We start from the raw sequence: 19,683 nt of genomic DNA on the forward strand, positions 1-19,683 counted from the left end.
CTCGTCGACCTGTGGCAACACTGTGAATGTTTGTCTTCACTTCTTTGACCATCGCCTTTTCTTGTTTTTCTTATGTTTTTTTCGGTTAAAAACAAAGCACAAACTATGGCCACTGCATCCTCTTCGTCCGCCATGATTGTTTACTCTGAAGTCACGTTTGATCTTGAGGGATTTTGCGAGATTTCCCGTCTGACCTGGGAATGCTCAGGAGTCAAATCGGTTCGTGTGTGATGTGTTGATTTTGCAGTGTGGCTGCACACCACACACTGTACGACCAAAACTGTTAGACCCGTGATTTTTTATCGCCGTGTGTGGGGTCTCTCAGGTTTGGAAAATTGGCCGACAATTTTAAAATCATCCCATGTGAACCAGGCTTAACCCTCTCTTTTTCCCTGTTTCCAGTGGGTTCTCCACTGTTTCCTCTCTGGTGTCCTCCACAGTCTCTTCCATGGACCCATCCTCTACTGGCACCCTAATTGCCGCCTCCACTGTCACGTGTGGTGATACAAGAAACACGGAGAGATCCAAGTGCGGGTATGATATTTATTAAAGGGTAATCCGAAGGGGTAAACAGTCCAGGCAGAGGTCGATACCAAGCAAAACCAAACCAAACATAAACAAACAAGGACACAAGGCAAGAGCACGACAAGATGACGGACATGAATTAACATCACATTAAACAAGGACTCCGTGACTAAGACTCAGACAGACCAGGTATAAATACACAAAAGGATAATGGGGAAACAGGAGACAGGTGGGGAACAATCAATTAACTAAACAAGGAGTAAGGTGACCAAATAAGGAGACAGGAAGTGATAATATGATAAACACCGTGGGAACTGAGGACACCTAGTGGAAACCCAGGGAACACAACCCAGACACTGTGACAGTACCCCCCTTCTACGGAGCGGCTCCCAGACGCTCCAAGACAGACACAAAACAGAGACTAGGAGGGAGGCGGACAGGTGGAGGCTCAGGGGGAGGGACGGAGGGCCAGAAAAGAAAAACATGGGGAACAGGCACCAGATTGTAAACACAACACAGAAAGACCAGGAGGGAGGTGGACCGGAGGAGGTTCAGGGGGAGGGACGGAGGGCCAGACTAACAGAAAGGAACAGGGACAGACATTAACACAAAAACAAAAGGAAAAAACAACATGAAGCCCCCCAGGGCGGAGCAGAAGACCACCACACCCTTGTGGTCAAGGCCAGAGTCCTCCAGGGCGGAGCGGAAGACCACCACAACCGTGTAGTCAGGGCAAGCGCCCCCCAGGGCGGAGCAGAAGACCACCATGTATGTGTGGTCAGAGCAGAAGCCCCCCAGGGCGGAGCAGAAGACCACCACGTCCGTGTGGTCAGAGTGGAAGCCCCCCAGGGCGGAGCAGAGGACCACCACGTCCTCGTGGTCGACGCCAGAGTCCCCAGGGCGGAGCTGAAGACCACCACAACCGTGTAGTCAGGGCAAGCGCCCCCCAGGGCGGAGCAGAAGACCACCATGTCCGTGTGGTCAGAGCGGAAGCCCCCCAGGGTGGAGCAGATGACCACCACGCCCCTGTGGTCGATGCCGGAGTTCAACAGGGCGGAGCAGAAGGCCACCCAGTGACTTGACCTGACTCTGAAAGGTCCACGATGACTAGCCTTGTCTCTGGAAAGTCCATGGTACCTAGCCCTGGCTCTGGAAGGTCATCAGTGACTGGCCCTGACTCTGGATGGTCATCGGTGATTGGCCCTGACTCTGGAAGGTCATCGGTGACTAGTCCTGACTCTGGAGGGTCATGGGTGACTAGCCCTGACTCTGGAAGGTCAACGGTGACTAACCCTGAATCTGGAGGGTCCACAAGCACCTGACTAGCCTCTGGAAGGTCAACCGGCACCTCACTCAACTCTGAAAATTCAACAGTCACCTGACTCGACTCTGGAAGGTCAACAGGAACTTGACTCGACTCTGGAGGGTCAACAGGAACACGACTTGATTCAAGAGGAACAACTGGAACATGACTCGATTCTGGATGATCAACAGGAGCTAGCCCTAACTTTAGAGGGTCAACGGTAACTAACCCTTACTCTGGAGGGTCCACAAACATCTGACTCGACTCTGGAGGGTCAACTGGAACCTGACTCGACTCTGGAAGGTCAACAGGAACTAGCCCTGACTCTAGACCGGTCTCGGGCACCGCATCGGGAGTGGCCTCGGGCACCGCATCGGGAACGGGCACCGCCTCGGCCTCTGGAACAGCATCGGGCACCGCCTCGGCATCGGGCACCGCCTCGGCGTCGGGCACCGCTTCGGCATCGGGCACCGCCTCGGCCTCCGGAACAGCATCGGGCACCGCCTCGGCATCGGGCCCCGCTTCGGCATCGGGCACCGCCTCGGCCTCCGGAACAGCATCTGGCACCGCCTCGGCCTCCTGAACAGCATCGGGCACCGCCTCGGCCTCCGGAACAGCATCGGCCTCCGGAACAGCATCGGCGTCCGGAACGGCATCGGCGTCCGGAACGGCATCGGCGTCCGGAACGGCATCGGCCTCCGGAACGGCATCGGGCACCGCCTCGGCCTCCGGAACAGCATCGGCCTCCGGAACGGCATCGGGCACCGCCTCGGCCTCCGGAACAGCATCGGCCTCCGGAACTGCATCGGGCACCGCCTCGGCCTCCGGAACAGCATCGGCCTCCGGAACGGCATCGGGCACCGCCTCGGCCTCCGGAACAGCATCGACCTCCGGAACGGCATCGGGCACCGCCTCGGCCTCCGGAACAGCATCGGCCTCCGGAACTGCATCGGGCACCGCCTCGGCCACCGGAACAGCATCGGCATCCACCTCGGCCACCGGAACAGCATTGGGCAACATGGGGAAACAGGAGACAGGTGGGGAACAATCAATTAACTAAACAAGGAGGAAGGTGACCAAATAAGGAGACAGGAAGTGATAATATGATAAACACCGTGGGAACTGAGGACACCTAGTGGGAACCCAGGGAACACAACCCAGACACTGTGACATCCACTGTCTTCTCCACAGTCTCCTCCTCTGACCTAGCCACCTTTTTAGGGAGCTGATCTTTTAGAGCAAAGCATGAAAGAAAGCTCCTTTGCCTCTTCCCCTGACATCTTTGAAATAGACGAATGCAATAATCAATATTATACATTGGATAAAATATAATGAAATAGCCTAGGCAAAACGTTTTCAAAATGGGGACCAGGATGTTGTCCAGTAAAAATAAAAGGAAAGAAAAAAACTACAAATAATTCAAACTATTATGGGTACTGCCAACAAGTATTATGGATAGGCCTATTATATTAGTCTCTTATATAAAACTGTCAAAGTAGCCCCGCATCCTCTTCAACGTGTAACGTTAGCTATAAAAAAAATAATAGTGGGCTAATAATAGGCGCAAAAGCTATGGCCGACCACGTACGATGGCCAAAATTGCGTGTGTGTCGGGGTCATAATAACGATCAGACCAAAATATATCTGTTTTTAAAAAATTGAAAATTCATATATTGATTAAAAAAAATTATTATATAGTGAAAATAGGGGTCATTGTCTTGGCTAGTCAGTGGAGTTGGACAAAAACTGGGGGGGGGGGGGCGAGATGTAAATCATTTAAAATGTGACAGCCACTGTCCTCTTCTGTAACCGTTACGTTACCTACTTCAGCGAGAGTCTGAATCTGTGTTGCGCACGAGCCTGTGGAAATCTTACCCAGATACAGCAATGCTATTTTCTGATTGGCTGATCGGTAGCTATATTATTTTATTCGATTAGCTGGTCCGTGTCAGGGCCGTCGGGGAACTCACTTGATTCCTCTACTTGTTTCACGGTTTAAAAAATAGTGCCGCAATTTGGTGGGCGTTTTCCTCGTAATGTCTCTGCGTGAGAAATACAAGGTGTGGCGTGTGAGCGTGTGAACGGGTTGAAATGCCTGGGTCTCACGCCCAATGCGTGAGACTTGAGAGCCCTGTTACTGCTTTGCACACTCTTGGCATTCTCTTGATGAGCTTCAAGAGGTAGTCACCTGAAATGGTCTTCCAACAGTCTTGAAGGAGTTCCCCGAGAGATGCTTAGCACTTGTTGGCCCTTTTGCCTTCTGTCTGCAGTCCAGCTCACCCCTAAACCATCTCGATTGGGTTCAGGTCCGGTGACTGTGGAGGCCAGGTCATCTGGCGCAGCACCCCATCATTCTCCTTCTTGGTCAAATAGCTCTTAATGCCTTCAGTGTGACTCTACAATTTTCATAGTCATGAAAATAAAGAAAACTCTTTGAATGAGAAGGTGTGTCCAAACTTTTGGTCTGTACTGTATGTTCAAAAATGGAGTGTGACAGTTAAGGGGTTAAAGATATGACAATAAAGATTTTCATAAAAAAAAATGGACATCAGACAGAGATTTAAAAGCAGAGAATGCAGGTGATCTACAAGTGATTCAACTGCAAAAAGACTATCAAAAAATATTAAGAGTTGTCTCTGTATTAAAACATTTTAAAATACATTAACTGAGTAAAGTGATGAGAGACTAGAGCACTATGAGAGTGAAACAAAGACCAAAGTGTTTCTTCTGCTAGTCATCAGTGAAATGACTCATGATGTGCCAGGGGGAATTAGCAAGTAGTGCTGGCATGTTGGGACGAGTCTTAACTATTTCGCCAAGGAAAAAATGTCTTTCCCCGAAAAAAAAGGCACAAGATTCTTTGTTGATTGACCACGAGTTAAGATAGTACAAATTTATTGGAGTTAACAATAATAATAAAGACACACACACACACACAAATGTTTGTTTTTGTGAAAAGTGGGTTCATCCCATAGGCGTAATGGTTTTTATTCTGTACAAACTGTATATTCTATGGCCCTACACCAACCCTACCCCTAACCCTAACCCTCACAGGAAACCTTGTGCATTTTTACTTTCTCAAAAAAACTCACTCTGTATGATTTATAAGCGTTTTGAAAAATGGGGACATGGGTTATGTCCTCATAAGTCACCCTCTCCTTGTATTACCTGTGTCATACCCATGTCATTATACAGAGTTGTGTCCTGATATGACACAAAAACAAGAGCACAAACACACACACACACACACCGTTTCCTGAAGAGAAAACCGATTTTCTCACTAATTTTAGTCATGTGCCTGTAAATGTGATCAAAATGATAGTAACTCGATCTGATGTGTTCTGGGTCATTAAAGCCTATTTTTTTTTTTTGCTTTCTAACATCTCAAGTCCAGTCCAAATCAAGTCAAGTCCCAGAGGAAAATTTTACTGCTCAAAGCTTGCTTTTCTATAGCTCAGGAGAAAAATTTGAGATTCTCATCTAAGCCTTATTTTAATCTCTATTTTGTCTAAAATGTTTCTCATATATTTCTCCTAAAATTCACTAGGAGCAATAGGTGAGACAGAATAATCAGATGGAGTCATAACTAAGACTAAAAGGAGATGCCTTGCTAATCTCAATTCGGTGTTTTTAATGACTCCTTTATTTCTCCTTTGAAAAAAAAAGAGCAATACTGGAGCTACTATGGAGCAATATCCGAGTCTCTTGCTCCCTCTCCTCTTTTAACAATGTTATGAGCAGTGGCAGGCCAGGTTTACAACAATTCACTACAATAAACTTGAGTCTCTGACGCCAACATACATAATTTGAAAACAAGGACCTTTTGTGAACATTGTTATTTCACCAAATGTCTCTGTGTGCCCCATCCGATATTTATAGTGTTGTGGCCCTGATGCGGCATTTCTTTTCTCAACCGGTGTCCAACCATCCAGTGTACTACAGCGCATGACGTAAGCTGCAAGAATAAAAGAAAAGAAAGCACAAATTACAGATTGCATTGAGTAATCGCAGTTACCACAACAGTATTAACAACTTTTTTCATCCTGATACGACAAAATTCACATTGTAATATCTCTATGGATCACACATAAGGAAATGCAGCAAAACTGTGAGGACAGTGAAACAATCATAACATTTAATGTAGCTATGTGATATATGGGTATCCAACACCTGTTATTGGGTTCCCACGCATTTTTTGCCAATGAATTTTCACAACTTTTTCCACAAATTGTTAACAACCACATGAGCAACATACTTACTTAGAATTGCATTGACTTTGAACTTATCCAGGACTCTCTTCCCATCTGGCACCTTTCCGTGTTTCCCAAATGCCACAGCATTCTGGCACTCCTCTGCAGTAAAGAATTCATCAAAAAGAAGACGGAACAAGCAAAGGCAGTCCTTCTTTGCGGTTGCATGGATTGCAGCCAGGTTAGTTGAGGACAAGAAGAGGCCACTTCCTGGATATAGCTTCTGCTGCCGAGATCTGCCTTTTGGAGCCCAAACACCAGCCTGAGGTTGGATCTGTTCCACTTTGTCCAGAAAACCTCTGAAAGCCTCGAGGTGCTCACCACCTGTGACACAAAAGATGTATATTACCTTACAGGGACACAGCAGCATTCATAAAGAAAAAAAAAAAAGTTTTTAAAAAGTCAAAAGGATTTCATGATTGGATAAGAGTTTTACCAAATTGTTTAAAGCTTTTAAGATTTAGCTTAAGCATCAAATAACTCCCAATGTCTAAAGTAAGACAATGTAGTAGAACTTTAAACATATACCAATATAAAAACATAATTACAATTTTATGTTGCACAATTTAATACACTAGATTATTACCCACATTTTTTTTTTTTACACAACTCTTCTGAATAGATATTAGGTGTGTTAGAAAAACTGTGAGAGAACAAAAGAACTGTTAAAAGAACAAGTAATTGCAACAGAGAGACAAAACATACTTACTTATACCACACAGCACATCATGCAGTTGCAGGCCTTTTCCTCCACTCATTTTTCCACCTCTGTCTTTCATGCTTCGCATGGCTTCCATGATCTGACTTCTGCTGACTCAGGCGAAATGAAACATGGTTCTCCATATTCTGGAATTGGATCACGCTCGATGATTAAAGTATCTGCAGATGAGCTTGAAGTCTCATGTTCAGAGGTGCTTGTCTGGCTCTGGTCCCCAAGAACAGCAGGTTTTTGATTTGTATTAGGACTGTACAACATTTTGAGGAAGCTTTCTTTGGCTGTAGGAGCTGGTGGCTGTCTTCGCTGATCCTAATCTGCCAAAACAGGCTGCTGTTGTATTTGGTCTGAAGGTGTGGGTAGTGCTGTGTGAGACTGGTGATGCTTTGAATACTGCGAAAGGCTGGAATTGTGTGGAATTTGAGCCAGAGTAGTTCCATACTGGTTGAGCGACTGGACTGGTGAATGCTGGTAATGTTGTGGCGTATTTGGTGATGACTGGGAAACTGGAAGTTGGTACTGTGGCCAGGCAGTTGCATGCTGGTGCTGTGGCTGGACAGGTAGAAATGACTCTGTAGGTGGAGGCTGGTACACTGGCCAGGTTGTTGGAGGCTGAATAACATTTTGGTCCACAGTATTTAGGTGATCCTGAGCAGAGGTGGACTGGCCTGCTTGAGGTAGGAATGGAGGGTTGTAGAATCTTTGTGCAGCTGCATCTCTTTTTTTATGTCCTTCTTTGTCGCCTTCTTGGTATCCACTGTTTTGTCAGCTGTTCCAGTGAAGTCTACTGTAGCTTTGTAGAACTTATTGTCAGACCATCTTGCAAGTACTTCTTCTCCTGGTGTCAGATCTCTAAAGCAAGCGATGGGGTTATCATCTTTGTTTAGTATATCACAGAGATTAAAAATCTTTGCTGTGTATCCATCTTCAAAGGTCAAAAATACAAAAAGTCCTGAAAATGAACACAAAGTAAACAAAACGGAGAGTAAATCAGTGCAGGCTAAGGCCCTGTCCACACGGACACGGGTATTTTTATAACCGTGACTATTTTTACGCGGTTCGGCCTTTCGTCCACATGAAAACGCAGTTTCAGGGCACCGAAACCGAACATTTTTGAAAACTACGGCCAGGGTGAGCATTTTCAGAAACGCCGGTTGCAGTGTTGTCGTGTGGACAGTATAACCGGGGTTCTTGCCTTGCGACGTCAGAGTGTGCGCCGTTATCCGCTGTGTTTGACGTCAGATTGTGCGCTGCTGACTGCTTCTGATTGGCCAAGGTGACTTTACAATTTGGGTTATATCGCCGCCTGCTGGTGTGGCATGCTCTTGACAGCGCTTGATAGCATGTTTTGGCGTTTTCATGTGGACGGGATGTTTTTTTTAAACGCAGGAGGAAAAACGTGTCCGTGTGGACTAGGCCTAAAAATCAATCTTACTTACATATGCTACTATATCTTTATTGTCTTATTTCTAACCCTCTTAGCAAAGCAACAAAATTACCTCTTCGCTTTAGCCTTCAACTAGGATTAACTTTATTCTTTTAGCACTTTCAAATTTATTCGCTACTGCAACTATTTGATTTATGCACTCTTTATTCTATTTTTTCAATGTTTTTAATCCCTTTCATTATTTAATTATCACACATCCCTTTCATTATTTAATTATCACACATTTTATTTGTTTATTTATTTATTTATTTTACACATTGTCTATGAAGAGTATGGCGAAGGAATACTTTTTTGTAAAGAACTTTGAGCTGCAATTCCTATACAAATTATTTTATCCCTTACATTTTGAGATGATTCACAAAATCCCGTCACTAAAATGTACGAATAAGTTTCACTCCTTTTTCATGACATTCCATTAAAAATTCCTGTAGGCTATAATCAATATTTGTGCCTCAAGATACCAATATACAGTATTTATAAAAATTCCAGTAATAAGAGACCAAATACTGACGAATATTTTGGTTAGTAAAGTGTCCAAATTACGTTAAAAATAACCACTTAAACCAGTTTTAATACTTAACAAAATTAGCTAAGCCGTAGTATAGTAAAATAACGCAATTACCATCTTGTTTATCTCTGGGGGAGCTGGGGTCTGGTTCATACAAACTCATCTTTTTCGGAGGGTTTCGCGCTCTTCTGGGCAGTTTTGTATTAGTTCCTTCTGCACTCATTCTGTAAAATAAACAAAAGTACAACACATTTAATTATTGGGGTCTCACTGCACGAGATAAAATTTTTCCAATCATACACTGTGACGAGTGGGGCGGGGCCGAGGGACATGGGAGCGAGGCCGGTGGAGTGATTGGAGATGAACTACACCTGTTCGACCCGCCGGTCTCGAGGCCCACGGAGGAGATGGAAGGATATAAAACTGGAGCGACGACAGTGAAGGACGAGAGAGGACCAGGCCTGGGCTTTTAGTTGTGTTTTGGTTTTTATTTGCGCGCACCAGTCGTCCGTGAGGGGCTGGTGCGCTGTTTTGTGTTTATTTTGTTATTAAATGTTATTTGATTGTCCGCCGGTTCCCGCCTCCTTCTTTCCGATGATTAGGAAGTTTTTATCGTTACATACACAATTTATGTAACTTAAAGAATGTAAAGCTACAAAATCCGACCAGTTTCTTCAGAGACTATCAGAACCCGCATACACTCGCCATTTAAAATGCCCAAATTCTGTTTTTTAAAAAAACATGTTGCTTACCTTCTTTTGAGTCCTGCAACTGTTTTTTCCTCCATTCCGTCTGCCTGCAACTCCATACGTTAACTAACGCGCGCCTTAACCTCGTTGATTCAGCAGCGCCCCTCCACTGTGAATTAACCAATGACGATGCAGCATTTGTGACTGATGGCGCTCTCTTCTAATGCTGACGTTGGGGCTGCATCATCTACAAGGTTCAAGGTTCACAGTGTTTTTGTGCCAACTGAAGCTCAAAAAAGAAAACAAAGGTGGCGGTGCAGCATCTATAAGCGGTGAGTGGATACAGCGACTTTTTAATAAAAGAATAAACTTACTTGTGTTTTCTTTGTAATTTAAGGTTTTTGTGAGCTTTGTAAATGTACAACACATTATCTTTTAGTACTTGATTTTTATTTTTACATTCAAAAAAATCAAGTTTTATTTTTATTTCAGTTAACTGAAATAGTTCTTACACGCCCATTATTTCAGTGTCATATAATTTTTTTTCATTTACTACAATAACCTTATGAAACCCTAATAATGAAATGGTTAGTAAAATAAGTGATTATCACATGCCAAGAGTTGTGCATTCTGTACCAGCTAATAAATCTTACAACTGCGATCATTTTCATTATGATCATAATTTAGTCAACTTTATGTTAATCAATTTCTATTTAATAGGAAAGGTTGCACGTGTGTATAATTATTAATTTAATGTAACCCTTTTCAGTCTGAATAAATTTTATATTTTTTGTGCCCTTTTACGAACTATCTGTACCTTTTTTTTCTGTCAACCACAGGTTATTTTCCCTGCAGCCCCCGACACCAGTCAATATTGCTCTTCCATAGAGGTTACTGATACATTTGATAGTTGGGGGGGTAAGTGTAGCACTATTTAACACTGTGTATTAGACTGCACTGTCTATACCATTGGTTCCCAACCTGGGCTCCGCGTTATCATGCGACGCTATTACTACACAGCGCTAATAAGAGATCCAGTAAAGAAAGCATTTGAATTTGCCACAGAAGTAATAACATCGCTGCGAGATCTAGAGTGAAACATTCATATTTCTCCGTTATTAACAGATCAAACAGCGCATGGAAACCAGGAAGAAACATTGTGTCGTGAATGAACTATCCAGTGTCCAGATCTGCAACATTTACCATGGATTTACTGTAGTAACACTAACTGCAACCATGAAAGTTTGGCAGGAATAGTAGGCTATAATGCCTTCAAGTAACATTACGTCGGTTTTATTTTGACATTATGAATACAATTGCTGCCCTCAAATGTTAATCTGAAATAAAATAAACCTTGGTTTATAACTACTACAATATTTAATTTTTTCCAAGAAGCTGTTTTGTTTTATATGCTCATAAGAAGAATCAATTATAGCTCCAGAATTACTCAAAGTAAAAAATATCACACTTTATTATGTTAGTTTTAATATAAAAAAAAAAGAAATCAGGGAAATTTCTCTGGCATTTCTTTCTTTTTGCTGTATCAAAAACGTACTGAACCATTCCGTGACACAAGTGTATCGTATCGAACCGAACCGTGAATTTTGTGAACCGTTACACCCCTTATTATATATATTTATTAGTGCTGGGAAAAAAATTAATCGCATCCAAAATAAAAGTTTGTGTTTGCATAATATATATGTGTGTACTGTGTATAATTATTTTGTATATATAAATACACACATATGCATGTATATATTTAATATTTTTATTTATTTATATATAAATTATTTATATTTTTATATAATATAAATTATGTATAAATGTATATACAGGCAAAAAATTGTAAATTAATACATGCATATGTATCATACACACACACACACACACACACACACAGACACACACACACACACACAAATATAGAAGATGCTCTTCTTTGATGATGGTGGTATAGACCAGTGGGAAAAAAATTAATCACACCCAAAATAAAAGTTTGTGTTTGCATAATATATGTGTGTGAACTGTTTTAATTATTTTGTATATAAATACACGCATATGCATGTATTACAATATAAATAATTTATATATAAATAAATAAAAATATTAAATATATACATGCATATGTGTGTATTTATATATACAAAATAATTATACACAGTACACACATATATATTATGCAAACACAAACTTTTATTTTGGATGCGATTAATTTTTTCTCAGCACTAATATATATATATATATATATATATGGGGGGGGGGGTCACGGATTGTTAAATATGTACATGGGGGGGCCCCAAGGAAAAAGGTTGGGAACCACTGGTCTATACCACCATCATCAAAGAAGAGCATCTTCTATATTTGTGTGTGTGTGTGTGTGTGTGTGTGTGTATGATACAGTTGGAGCTACATATATTTAAAAAAAAATAAAATGGCGCAGAAGTACAACTCAAGCTGGAGGAGAAGGTGAAGAGCCAGCAAAATACTTGCAAAAGATACAGAAGAAAGGTTGGGAAATTTACATTTTATTGTTTTTATATTGTCATCTGCAGTGATTGAATATAAGCACATTCACCTAAGTTCTGTATTTACGTACCATTTGAGGTGTTGGTACTTAACTTGCCACTTGATATTTCCACTACACTACATTTTAGGGAAAAATAATATTTTAATGTTTACTACACTACATTTATCTGATAACTACCGGTATAGTTTCCATTTGCTTTACAGATTACATGAAGCTTCAGAGTCAAAACAGCACATTTTTAGATTAATTTACATGAATGACTTAACTGGTCCAACCTCAGGCTGATTCAGGTCAATAACAAATCTGATAATTGGCCAGGACATAATCAACCAACCCATACATGTAAATATTATGTAATTTACTTACACTTTTGAAACTGAAGTACATTTACTGTGATATCATATATTTTAATACTTCTACTAAAGTCTTTTTCATGTGGGTAACTAGCTTTTACCAAAGTCATATTTTAACAACTTCCCTTTTACTGAAGTGTGACTTTCAGGTAATTTATAATAATAAAAAAAACATTTAGCTGCTATGTTCTTTACTCAGCTACATCTCATCAGCTCCATTGGTTCTGACAATGTTCCTCAATAATTTTATATAACAATAAAATATTTGTTTGAAATGACAGTCTGTTAAGATCACCTTTATATGTGGGATTAGCTAAATATTAAGCACATGTCTGACCTAGTAGTGTTCAACAGCACTACAAAGTACAGTTTTCAAAATGGCCATCCAAGTAAATAATCACCTCTTTTAAACAGATCCAATAAAATTTTAATATTTTAATCCCCATGAGGGGAGAATTTATAGCAGGATTTCCTACAGTATATACTGCATTGTTGTAACCTAGGTATGCCTTATAAATTTGCATGTGAGTGTTAAATATGCTTAATGTATTATCATTCTCGGTTTTCTGCAGGACACACAAGGACAGGAAAATAGAGGTAAAACATGTGCAAAAATGTAAAACAACTAACTCCATTTCCTTCAGTCTCCAAGATGGCATGTAGTTTATATATTCTGTGGAAATCGCAAATTGCAAAGCTTAACATTTTGATCGACTGGAGCGTTAATTCAAATAAAAGTTAATGTGTTTAATAAAGCACTGTTACTGAAGTGAGACATTCAAACCTCACTTGGGTTGTCAAGGGTTTACTGACAGCTCAGGTGATTATTATAACACTTTAATAGTCTAGTAATTAGTAATGTGTTTAGCATAAGTATAATGAAAAATAAACATGTTGAGACTAGTAAGCCATAAATTCACCAATCAAGTAAAAGCAAATTAATCAATAGATTTTTTTTTTCTAGAAGCAACAAACTGGAGGTCAGATGATTGCAGCACCGAGCAAGTGACCAGATCTGCTAATTTGGAAGACTCTTCAAACACAAATGTGTGTAACATCAAAGCCGTCAATGTTGACATTCCTTGAACCACTGTGTGGCACTCTGAACAAAATTGAAAGAGAAGGAATTTCTCTTCAGTTTGCAGGAGCTCAAGAACCTTTCATATGCAAAGCCTTTACCATTGCAGGAACCTGCGATTTGCCTGCAAAAGCTTTGGTACTTAATACTGTTCAATTCAATGGACATTTTGGGTGTCTAAAGTGTGAACAGCCAGGTCAAACAGTGAAGACTGGAGAGAGAGGTCATGTCCATGCCTTTCCTTTCCAGAAGACAGATCCAAAAGGCCCGCCTTGTACTCACAAGGGGTTGTAGATTATGCTAAGATGGCCTATGATTCCAACAGCGTTGTTCGTGGGGTGAAGTGGGGTGGAGTTGACAAAAGTCTGAAAGAAATAAGGCCACCATTTATGATTCGATTCCCTCGTTCTGTGTCTTCTCACAGGATGCTCTTTAAAGCATCTGAGTATCGGTCCATTTTGCTGTTTTTCGGGCCAGTTGTGTTCCGGGGCATTCTTGCAGGACTGTACTACAACCATTTCCTGCTCAAATAGATCATGCTGAGAAACTACTCTGGAATTTCTGTTCTCAAATGAGTGGACTCTATGGTGAGCGATACATGACAGCCAATTTGCACTTACTTGTCCATTTAGCTGATAGTGTGAGAGCTCTTGGACCTCTGTGGACACACTCTTGCTTTCACTTTGAAGACAAAAATGGGTACTTGCTCCGTCTTATACATGGAACCCAGAATATACCTGCCCAAATGGTAAATGCTGTAAAGACTATACAATCTCTCCCTAGCATCACACAAAACATAAAGCTGAACATAGTAACTACTGAGTTTTTGGCCAGAATGACAAATAGCAATAGTTATCAACCAAGTAATGTTGTCAATATTGTGGCCATGTTAGGGGCATCATTCAATAGATGTCTTGAAACTGATGATATTTTTCTTCTGGAACAGTTTCTTGGTCAGGCTTTACATAGTAATGTCGTCAAGGCATATAACAGAGCTCAAAAGGGAAAATAATTTACACTTCCCAGCAGTATGTCAAAACCAAAAGACGAAACAATTACACAGTGTTATTTTGTGATGGTGCGCAGATCAAATATGGACAGATTAAATTATTGTGTTCCTACAAAGAACCCAATGAAGGTCAGAATGAGATAAAACTTGCATTTTTGAATGAATTTGCAGTTGCAAGCATAAATCTTCTACAAGATACTTTGACAGGTGGAACGTGTTTCCATATTGTTAGCCTCCTTTGGGCAAGTTGATGTTCATTGATTTGTCCTCAATGCCTGGTATTGTGCTTGCTGCACATTTCCCTAACAAACTTGAAAGGGACTAAAGATATTATAAAGTCAAAGATATGATCTTATTTTGAACAGAAGAGCCCATGATTTTTCCAACTAGTTGAAAATCCTTACTGAAAATGTAAAATATGTTGATGGACAAATAGTTTATACTGTGATGCCATCTCAACTGTTTTAAATGGGCAAATCTATTGTCATACAAAAAGGTCACTTTGGGGCTAACATGAGAAGATGCATACATCTGAATATACAACATTAAATTTATTAATGATATGAGTTTTTGGCAGTTAAACTTTGATACATCTGAAATGTTGAAATTGTAATTTCTTTGCTCTCAAGTTACCAATAAATTACTGTTTTTATTTTACAATGTGTTTTGTGTGGTTAATAAAATTATTTTACTGAATTACATGCAGTGAAATATTTCAAATCATTTATAGAAAATAATATAAAAGAAGAGGGTCTTTGCAGCCTAAAATAAAAGATTTACAATTAATTTATTCATACAGTAATACATTATATTAAAAAAATCACGTGGATTAAGGTATCATATGAAATGAAACAACCAAGACAGTGATCCAAGTCTGAGAATTCAATGAGCACTTGTGGAAATCTCTTCCTTTGCTCTATCTGAGTTTAGCATGAGATGCATGAATTGAAGCTGGGATGAGAGTATATTGAGTTCATGGAGAGAACTCTCTGATTTCTCTGTCTGAGATCACAAAGAGACACAGAAGTTGAGAAACTCTGAGCATTATATTAGAGCTTGTTGAGATCTCTTCTGAAACTTAAAAGGAGACTAAATTGAGATTTAGTGCATCTTATTGCTCCAGAGAAAAGCCTGAGACAGAGGAGAAATAAACCTTTGTCTCAGTTTGGTGTCATATGGATCTCAAAGTTGTCTAGGAGAAATAAATGAAACATTTTGGAGATCTCTTTTCAGATTTTCTATTCCTCTGGGTGTGTACATACTTTTGAATTGTTGTTTATTGTTTATTTTTGTGCCAGAAAAGCTTTGTAACAAAGAGGACAACTATTCCAAAATAAATTAAAATAATAAAAAAGTAAATAATTAAAAATGAAATTAAAATTAAAAGATAATAAAGCCACAGGGTCTAATAACCTTTACAAATGAACTTTAAAAGTACAATATAAAAAAAGGGGAAAAAAAGAAAAACTAAATATTGCACAACAAGCTTTGCTTTTTTTATATAATAATTTAAAATGAATACATTTTAAAATAAATAACACTTTTGTGCCAAAATAAAAACTTTATATCAAAGAGGATAACTATTCCCCAAATAATTTTAAACCACTTAAATAAAAAATAAATGAAAATTAAGAGATACTAAAGCTACGGAGCCTTATAACAATAACAAATTACCTTTAAAATCACAACAACAACAAAAATATTGCACAACAAGCTAGTCTTTTTCTAAATAAATAAAAATAAATAAGCTTTAAAATAAATAACACACTGTGGCTATATTTTTAGGACTTGCTTTAAGGCATGTTTGCATTAAAAAAAACAAGCTCCCTGACCTTGGATGGGCTAAGTCTGTTTCTTCTATCTGAGATAATCTGCCCAGTTTTAGAAAAAATTCTTTGAGATGGCACAGATGTGGCCACAATGCAAAGTCTTGTCTTTGTGACTTCAGAAAGGCTTTTGTATACTGGTGAACATCTCCTCCACCAGGCCAGAGGGTCTGATGTGCGGGGTAAGAGTGGCTCTGCAAGGTAGGCCTGCACCTTTATAGCATCTGAGGTCTTAGAAGAGGTAGCAGAAGGCCTCAAGCTTGCTACCCTCTCGTCAAAGTCTTCCCAAAACATGGCCCCTGCACTGGCAGTAGCACCAGGATCTGAAGTATCCTCCTCACTCTGAGCTGGGTTAAAACTGTTAAAGCTGAAGTTATCATAACCTTAATGTTTTAATCCTTGTGGATTGTTCAAATTCACTACCCTTTCGAGTTGTTCGGGGGGAAAACATCCACTCAATTAAACTGCTGTAAAAATGTATCAGATTCATATTTTTTTTCAATTGTTTTTGCATAAATCTGTTAATCAACCTCAGTCCTGATCAAAACTACCAAATGTTTTAAAAAAAATCCAAGATCTTAACTCTTTAATTGCCAAGTTCATAAATGATGTCACTGATTTGGGGGGAAAACACACAAAATGACTTATTTTCAATATAAAAGTAATTGTGGCTGGATTTTTTTTTTACTTTTTATAACAGTCTTGAGCATGTCAAAGATTAGTAGCAACATTGGCTTTGATGCATTTTTATTTTTTGTGCAACATTAGATTAAATTTTTTTCTCCCTAATTTGTTGTTGGTGGCTGTTTTTGCCCCATTGACTTCCATTATAACAACATTTTTTGATTGCAAAGCCATGACACCATGTAATCATGCATTCTTGATTGTTTGTGGTTTTCCCTGTTGGGAAGAGGTAAAATGTAATTTTACAGTTGATCACTAAGTGGGACCATTAACCCTTTAGATAGGCCTGTGCAAAAAAAGGCTTAGTTTCTGGCTTGTATATGGAGTTATATGGAGGATAACAGCAAATTATAGTGTTTGTGTGTGTGTGAGATTCTTGATTGTTGGTGGTTTTCCCTGTTGGGAAGAGGTAACATTTGTTATTTTTACAGTTGGTCACTAGGTGGGACCATTAACCATTTAGATAGGCCTGTGCAAAAAAAAGCTTAGTTTCTGACTTGTATATGGAGTTATATGGAGGATAACAGCAAATTATAGTGTTTGTGTGTGTGTGAGATTCTTGATTGTTGGTGGTTTTCCCTGTTGGGAAGAGGTAACATTTGTTATTTTTACAGTTGATCACTAGGTGGGACCATTAACCATTTAGATAGGCCTGTGCAAAAAAAGCTTAGTTTCTGACTTGTATATGAAGCTATATGGAGTATAACAGCATATTATATTGAGTGTGTATGTGTGTGTGTGTGAGAAAGAGAGAGAGAGAGAGTGTGTGTGAGATAGACCTTTGTGCACTTACCTTAATGTATTTCAGAAAATCACAATGTACACCTCAGCTCTTAGAACTACATGGAGTAAACAAAAGTGTATTTATGCACCTGCTGCCTTTTAATGGTGGTGAAAGTATTCGGTTGTTAAGTGATGACGTAAGAAGCGCTGTTTCCGGGTCCAGGCCTCATCTCGCTTCACTTGAGAATATGACCTCAGCAGCCGTTTATGAGCACTGTTTATTCATATTGATAATTTAAGTTGAACGCTTTCAAACTTACGATATACACTACAGTCTCCGTGCTCACAGCGTCCCAAACACAAATAATATTTTTTTTATATTTATATTTTCATTGTCTGGCTATGTGGTACTTCGTTATGGAGTTAAAGGTTAATATTATAACTTTTTCGCTAGTATTCTATCACATTGTGAGTTTATATTAGCACCTTTTGTTGTTTTCTCGTGGTAACTGATAGAGCGTTTGGACACGGAAGCGCTGCTACGTGACGTCAGACTTAACAAGCGAATAGACTAAACAAAAGCAAAGTACGTAGATTTAAACACTTGCATGATATTTAATGGTGAGAAGAGCAGCAAGCAACACGAGAAAGGGCTTGACTTGTACCAAAGTTTTAGAAATGATTATGTAGCGTGACCCCACCAGCGAGCTGCAGCTTATTTGAAGTTGGTATTGTATTTTGGTTCATAATACATTATGTTCATAAATTTGATGTGAAGTAGATTTTTTTACAGGATTTTAAGGTTTTAAAGTGGCTTTACCATCAAGAAAAGAGGAGCATTTCACATATAGGCCATCTGTACTTTTCACCATCAAAAGGAAGCAGGTGGATAAACACACTTCTTTTTTTATTGTTTACTCCATGTAGTTCTGAGAGCATGAGGTGCATATTTAGATTTTTTCAGATACTGTACATCAAGGTAAGTGCACAAAGGTCTCTCTCTCTCTCTCTCTCTCTCTCTCTCTCTATCACACACACACACACACACACACACACACACACACACACACACACACTATAATTTGCTATTATACTCCATATAACTCCATACAAGCCAGAAACTAAGCCTTGTTTTGCACAGGCCTATCTAAAGGGTTAATGGTCCCACCTAGTGATCAACTGTAAAAAATAACAAATGTTACCTCTTCCCAACAGGGAAAACCACCAACAATCAAGAATCTCACACACACACAAACACTATAATTTGCTGTTATACTCCATATAACTCCATATACAAGCCAGAAACCAAGCCTTTTTTTGCACAGGCCTATTTAAAGGGTTAATGGTCCCACCTAGTGATCAACTGTAAAAAATAACAAATGTTACCTCTTCCCAACAGGGAAAACCACCAACAATCAAGAATCTCACACACATACACTATAATTTGCTGTTATACTCCATATAACTCCATATACAAGCCAGAAACCAAGCCTTTTTTTGCACAGGCCTATTTAAAGGGTTAACGGTCCCACCTAGTGATCAACTGTAAAAAAAAATTTTTTTACCTCTTCCCAAAAGTGAAAACCACAAACAATCAAGAATGCATGATTATATGATGTCATGGCTTTGCAATCAAAAAATGTTGTTATGATGGAAGTCAATGGGGCAAAAACAGCCACCAACAACAAATTAGGGAGAAAAAATTAAAATGTAATGCTGCACAAAAACTAACAATGCATCAAAGCCAATCTTGTTACTAATCTTTGCCATGCCCAAGACTGTGATAAAAGGTAAAAAAAAATCCAGTCCACAATCACTTTTTATATTGAAAATATGTAATTTTGTGTGTTTTTTCCCCCAAATCAGTGACATCATTTATGAACTTGGTAATTCAAAAGTTAAAATCTTGGACTTTTTTTTAAAAATTTTGTAGTTTTGATCAGGACTGAGGTTGATTAATAGATTTATGCAAAAAAAATTGAAAAAAATATTTATCTGATACATTTTTACAGCAGTTAAATTTAGTGGATGTTTTCATCCACGAAC

At 39.5% G+C, this 19,683-nt stretch overlaps 1 protein-coding gene and 1 long non-coding RNA gene across 2 annotated transcripts; one reads left to right on the forward strand and one right to left on the reverse strand.

Moving 5' to 3' along the window:
* Nucleotides 1-354: 354 nt before the first annotated feature.
* Nucleotides 355-10,367, reverse strand: LOC132098526 (uncharacterized). Its single transcript, XM_059504611.1, has 6 exons — nt 9,501-10,367; nt 8,863-8,972; nt 6,788-7,745; nt 6,088-6,402; nt 5,673-5,783; nt 355-488 (listed from the first exon to the last, which is right to left on the reverse strand). Exons 3-6 carry the CDS (start codon nt 6,873-6,875, stop codon nt 355-357), a joined length of 648 nt encoding a protein of 215 aa, XP_059360594.1. The 5' UTR covers nt 6,876-7,745; nt 8,863-8,972; nt 9,501-10,367.
* A 1,398-nt stretch (nt 10,368-11,765) lies between these two features.
* On the forward strand, nt 11,766-13,387 carry LOC132098483 (uncharacterized). The gene is made up of 3 exons (XR_009422933.1): nt 11,766-11,945; nt 12,890-12,914; nt 13,282-13,387. It is a non-coding gene; the product is annotated as an uncharacterized LOC132098483 (long non-coding RNA).
* Nucleotides 13,388-19,683: the final 6,296 nt, after the last annotated feature.

This window comes from Carassius carassius, chromosome 22 (assembly GCF_963082965.1).
Source record: "Carassius carassius chromosome 22, fCarCar2.1, whole genome shotgun sequence".
Taxonomy (NCBI): Eukaryota; Metazoa; Chordata; class Actinopteri; order Cypriniformes; family Cyprinidae; genus Carassius; species Carassius carassius.

What these genes read in the sequence shown, in the direction of transcription:
- LOC132098526 (XM_059504611.1), bottom strand. Translation starts at nt 6,875, where the DNA reads ATGGAAGCCATGCGAAGCATGAAAGACAGAGGTGGAAAAATGAGTGGA. An exon ending in CAAAGTCAATGCAATTCTAA is followed by an intron (nt 5,784 to 6,087) that starts GTAAGTATGTTG and finishes TTATTCTTGCAG; the next exon opens with CTTACGTCATGCGCTGTAGT. An exon ending in GGGGCACACAGAGACATTTG is followed by an intron (nt 489 to 5,672) that starts GTGAAATAACAA and finishes CACACGTGACAG; the next exon opens with TGGAGGCGGCAATTAGGGTG.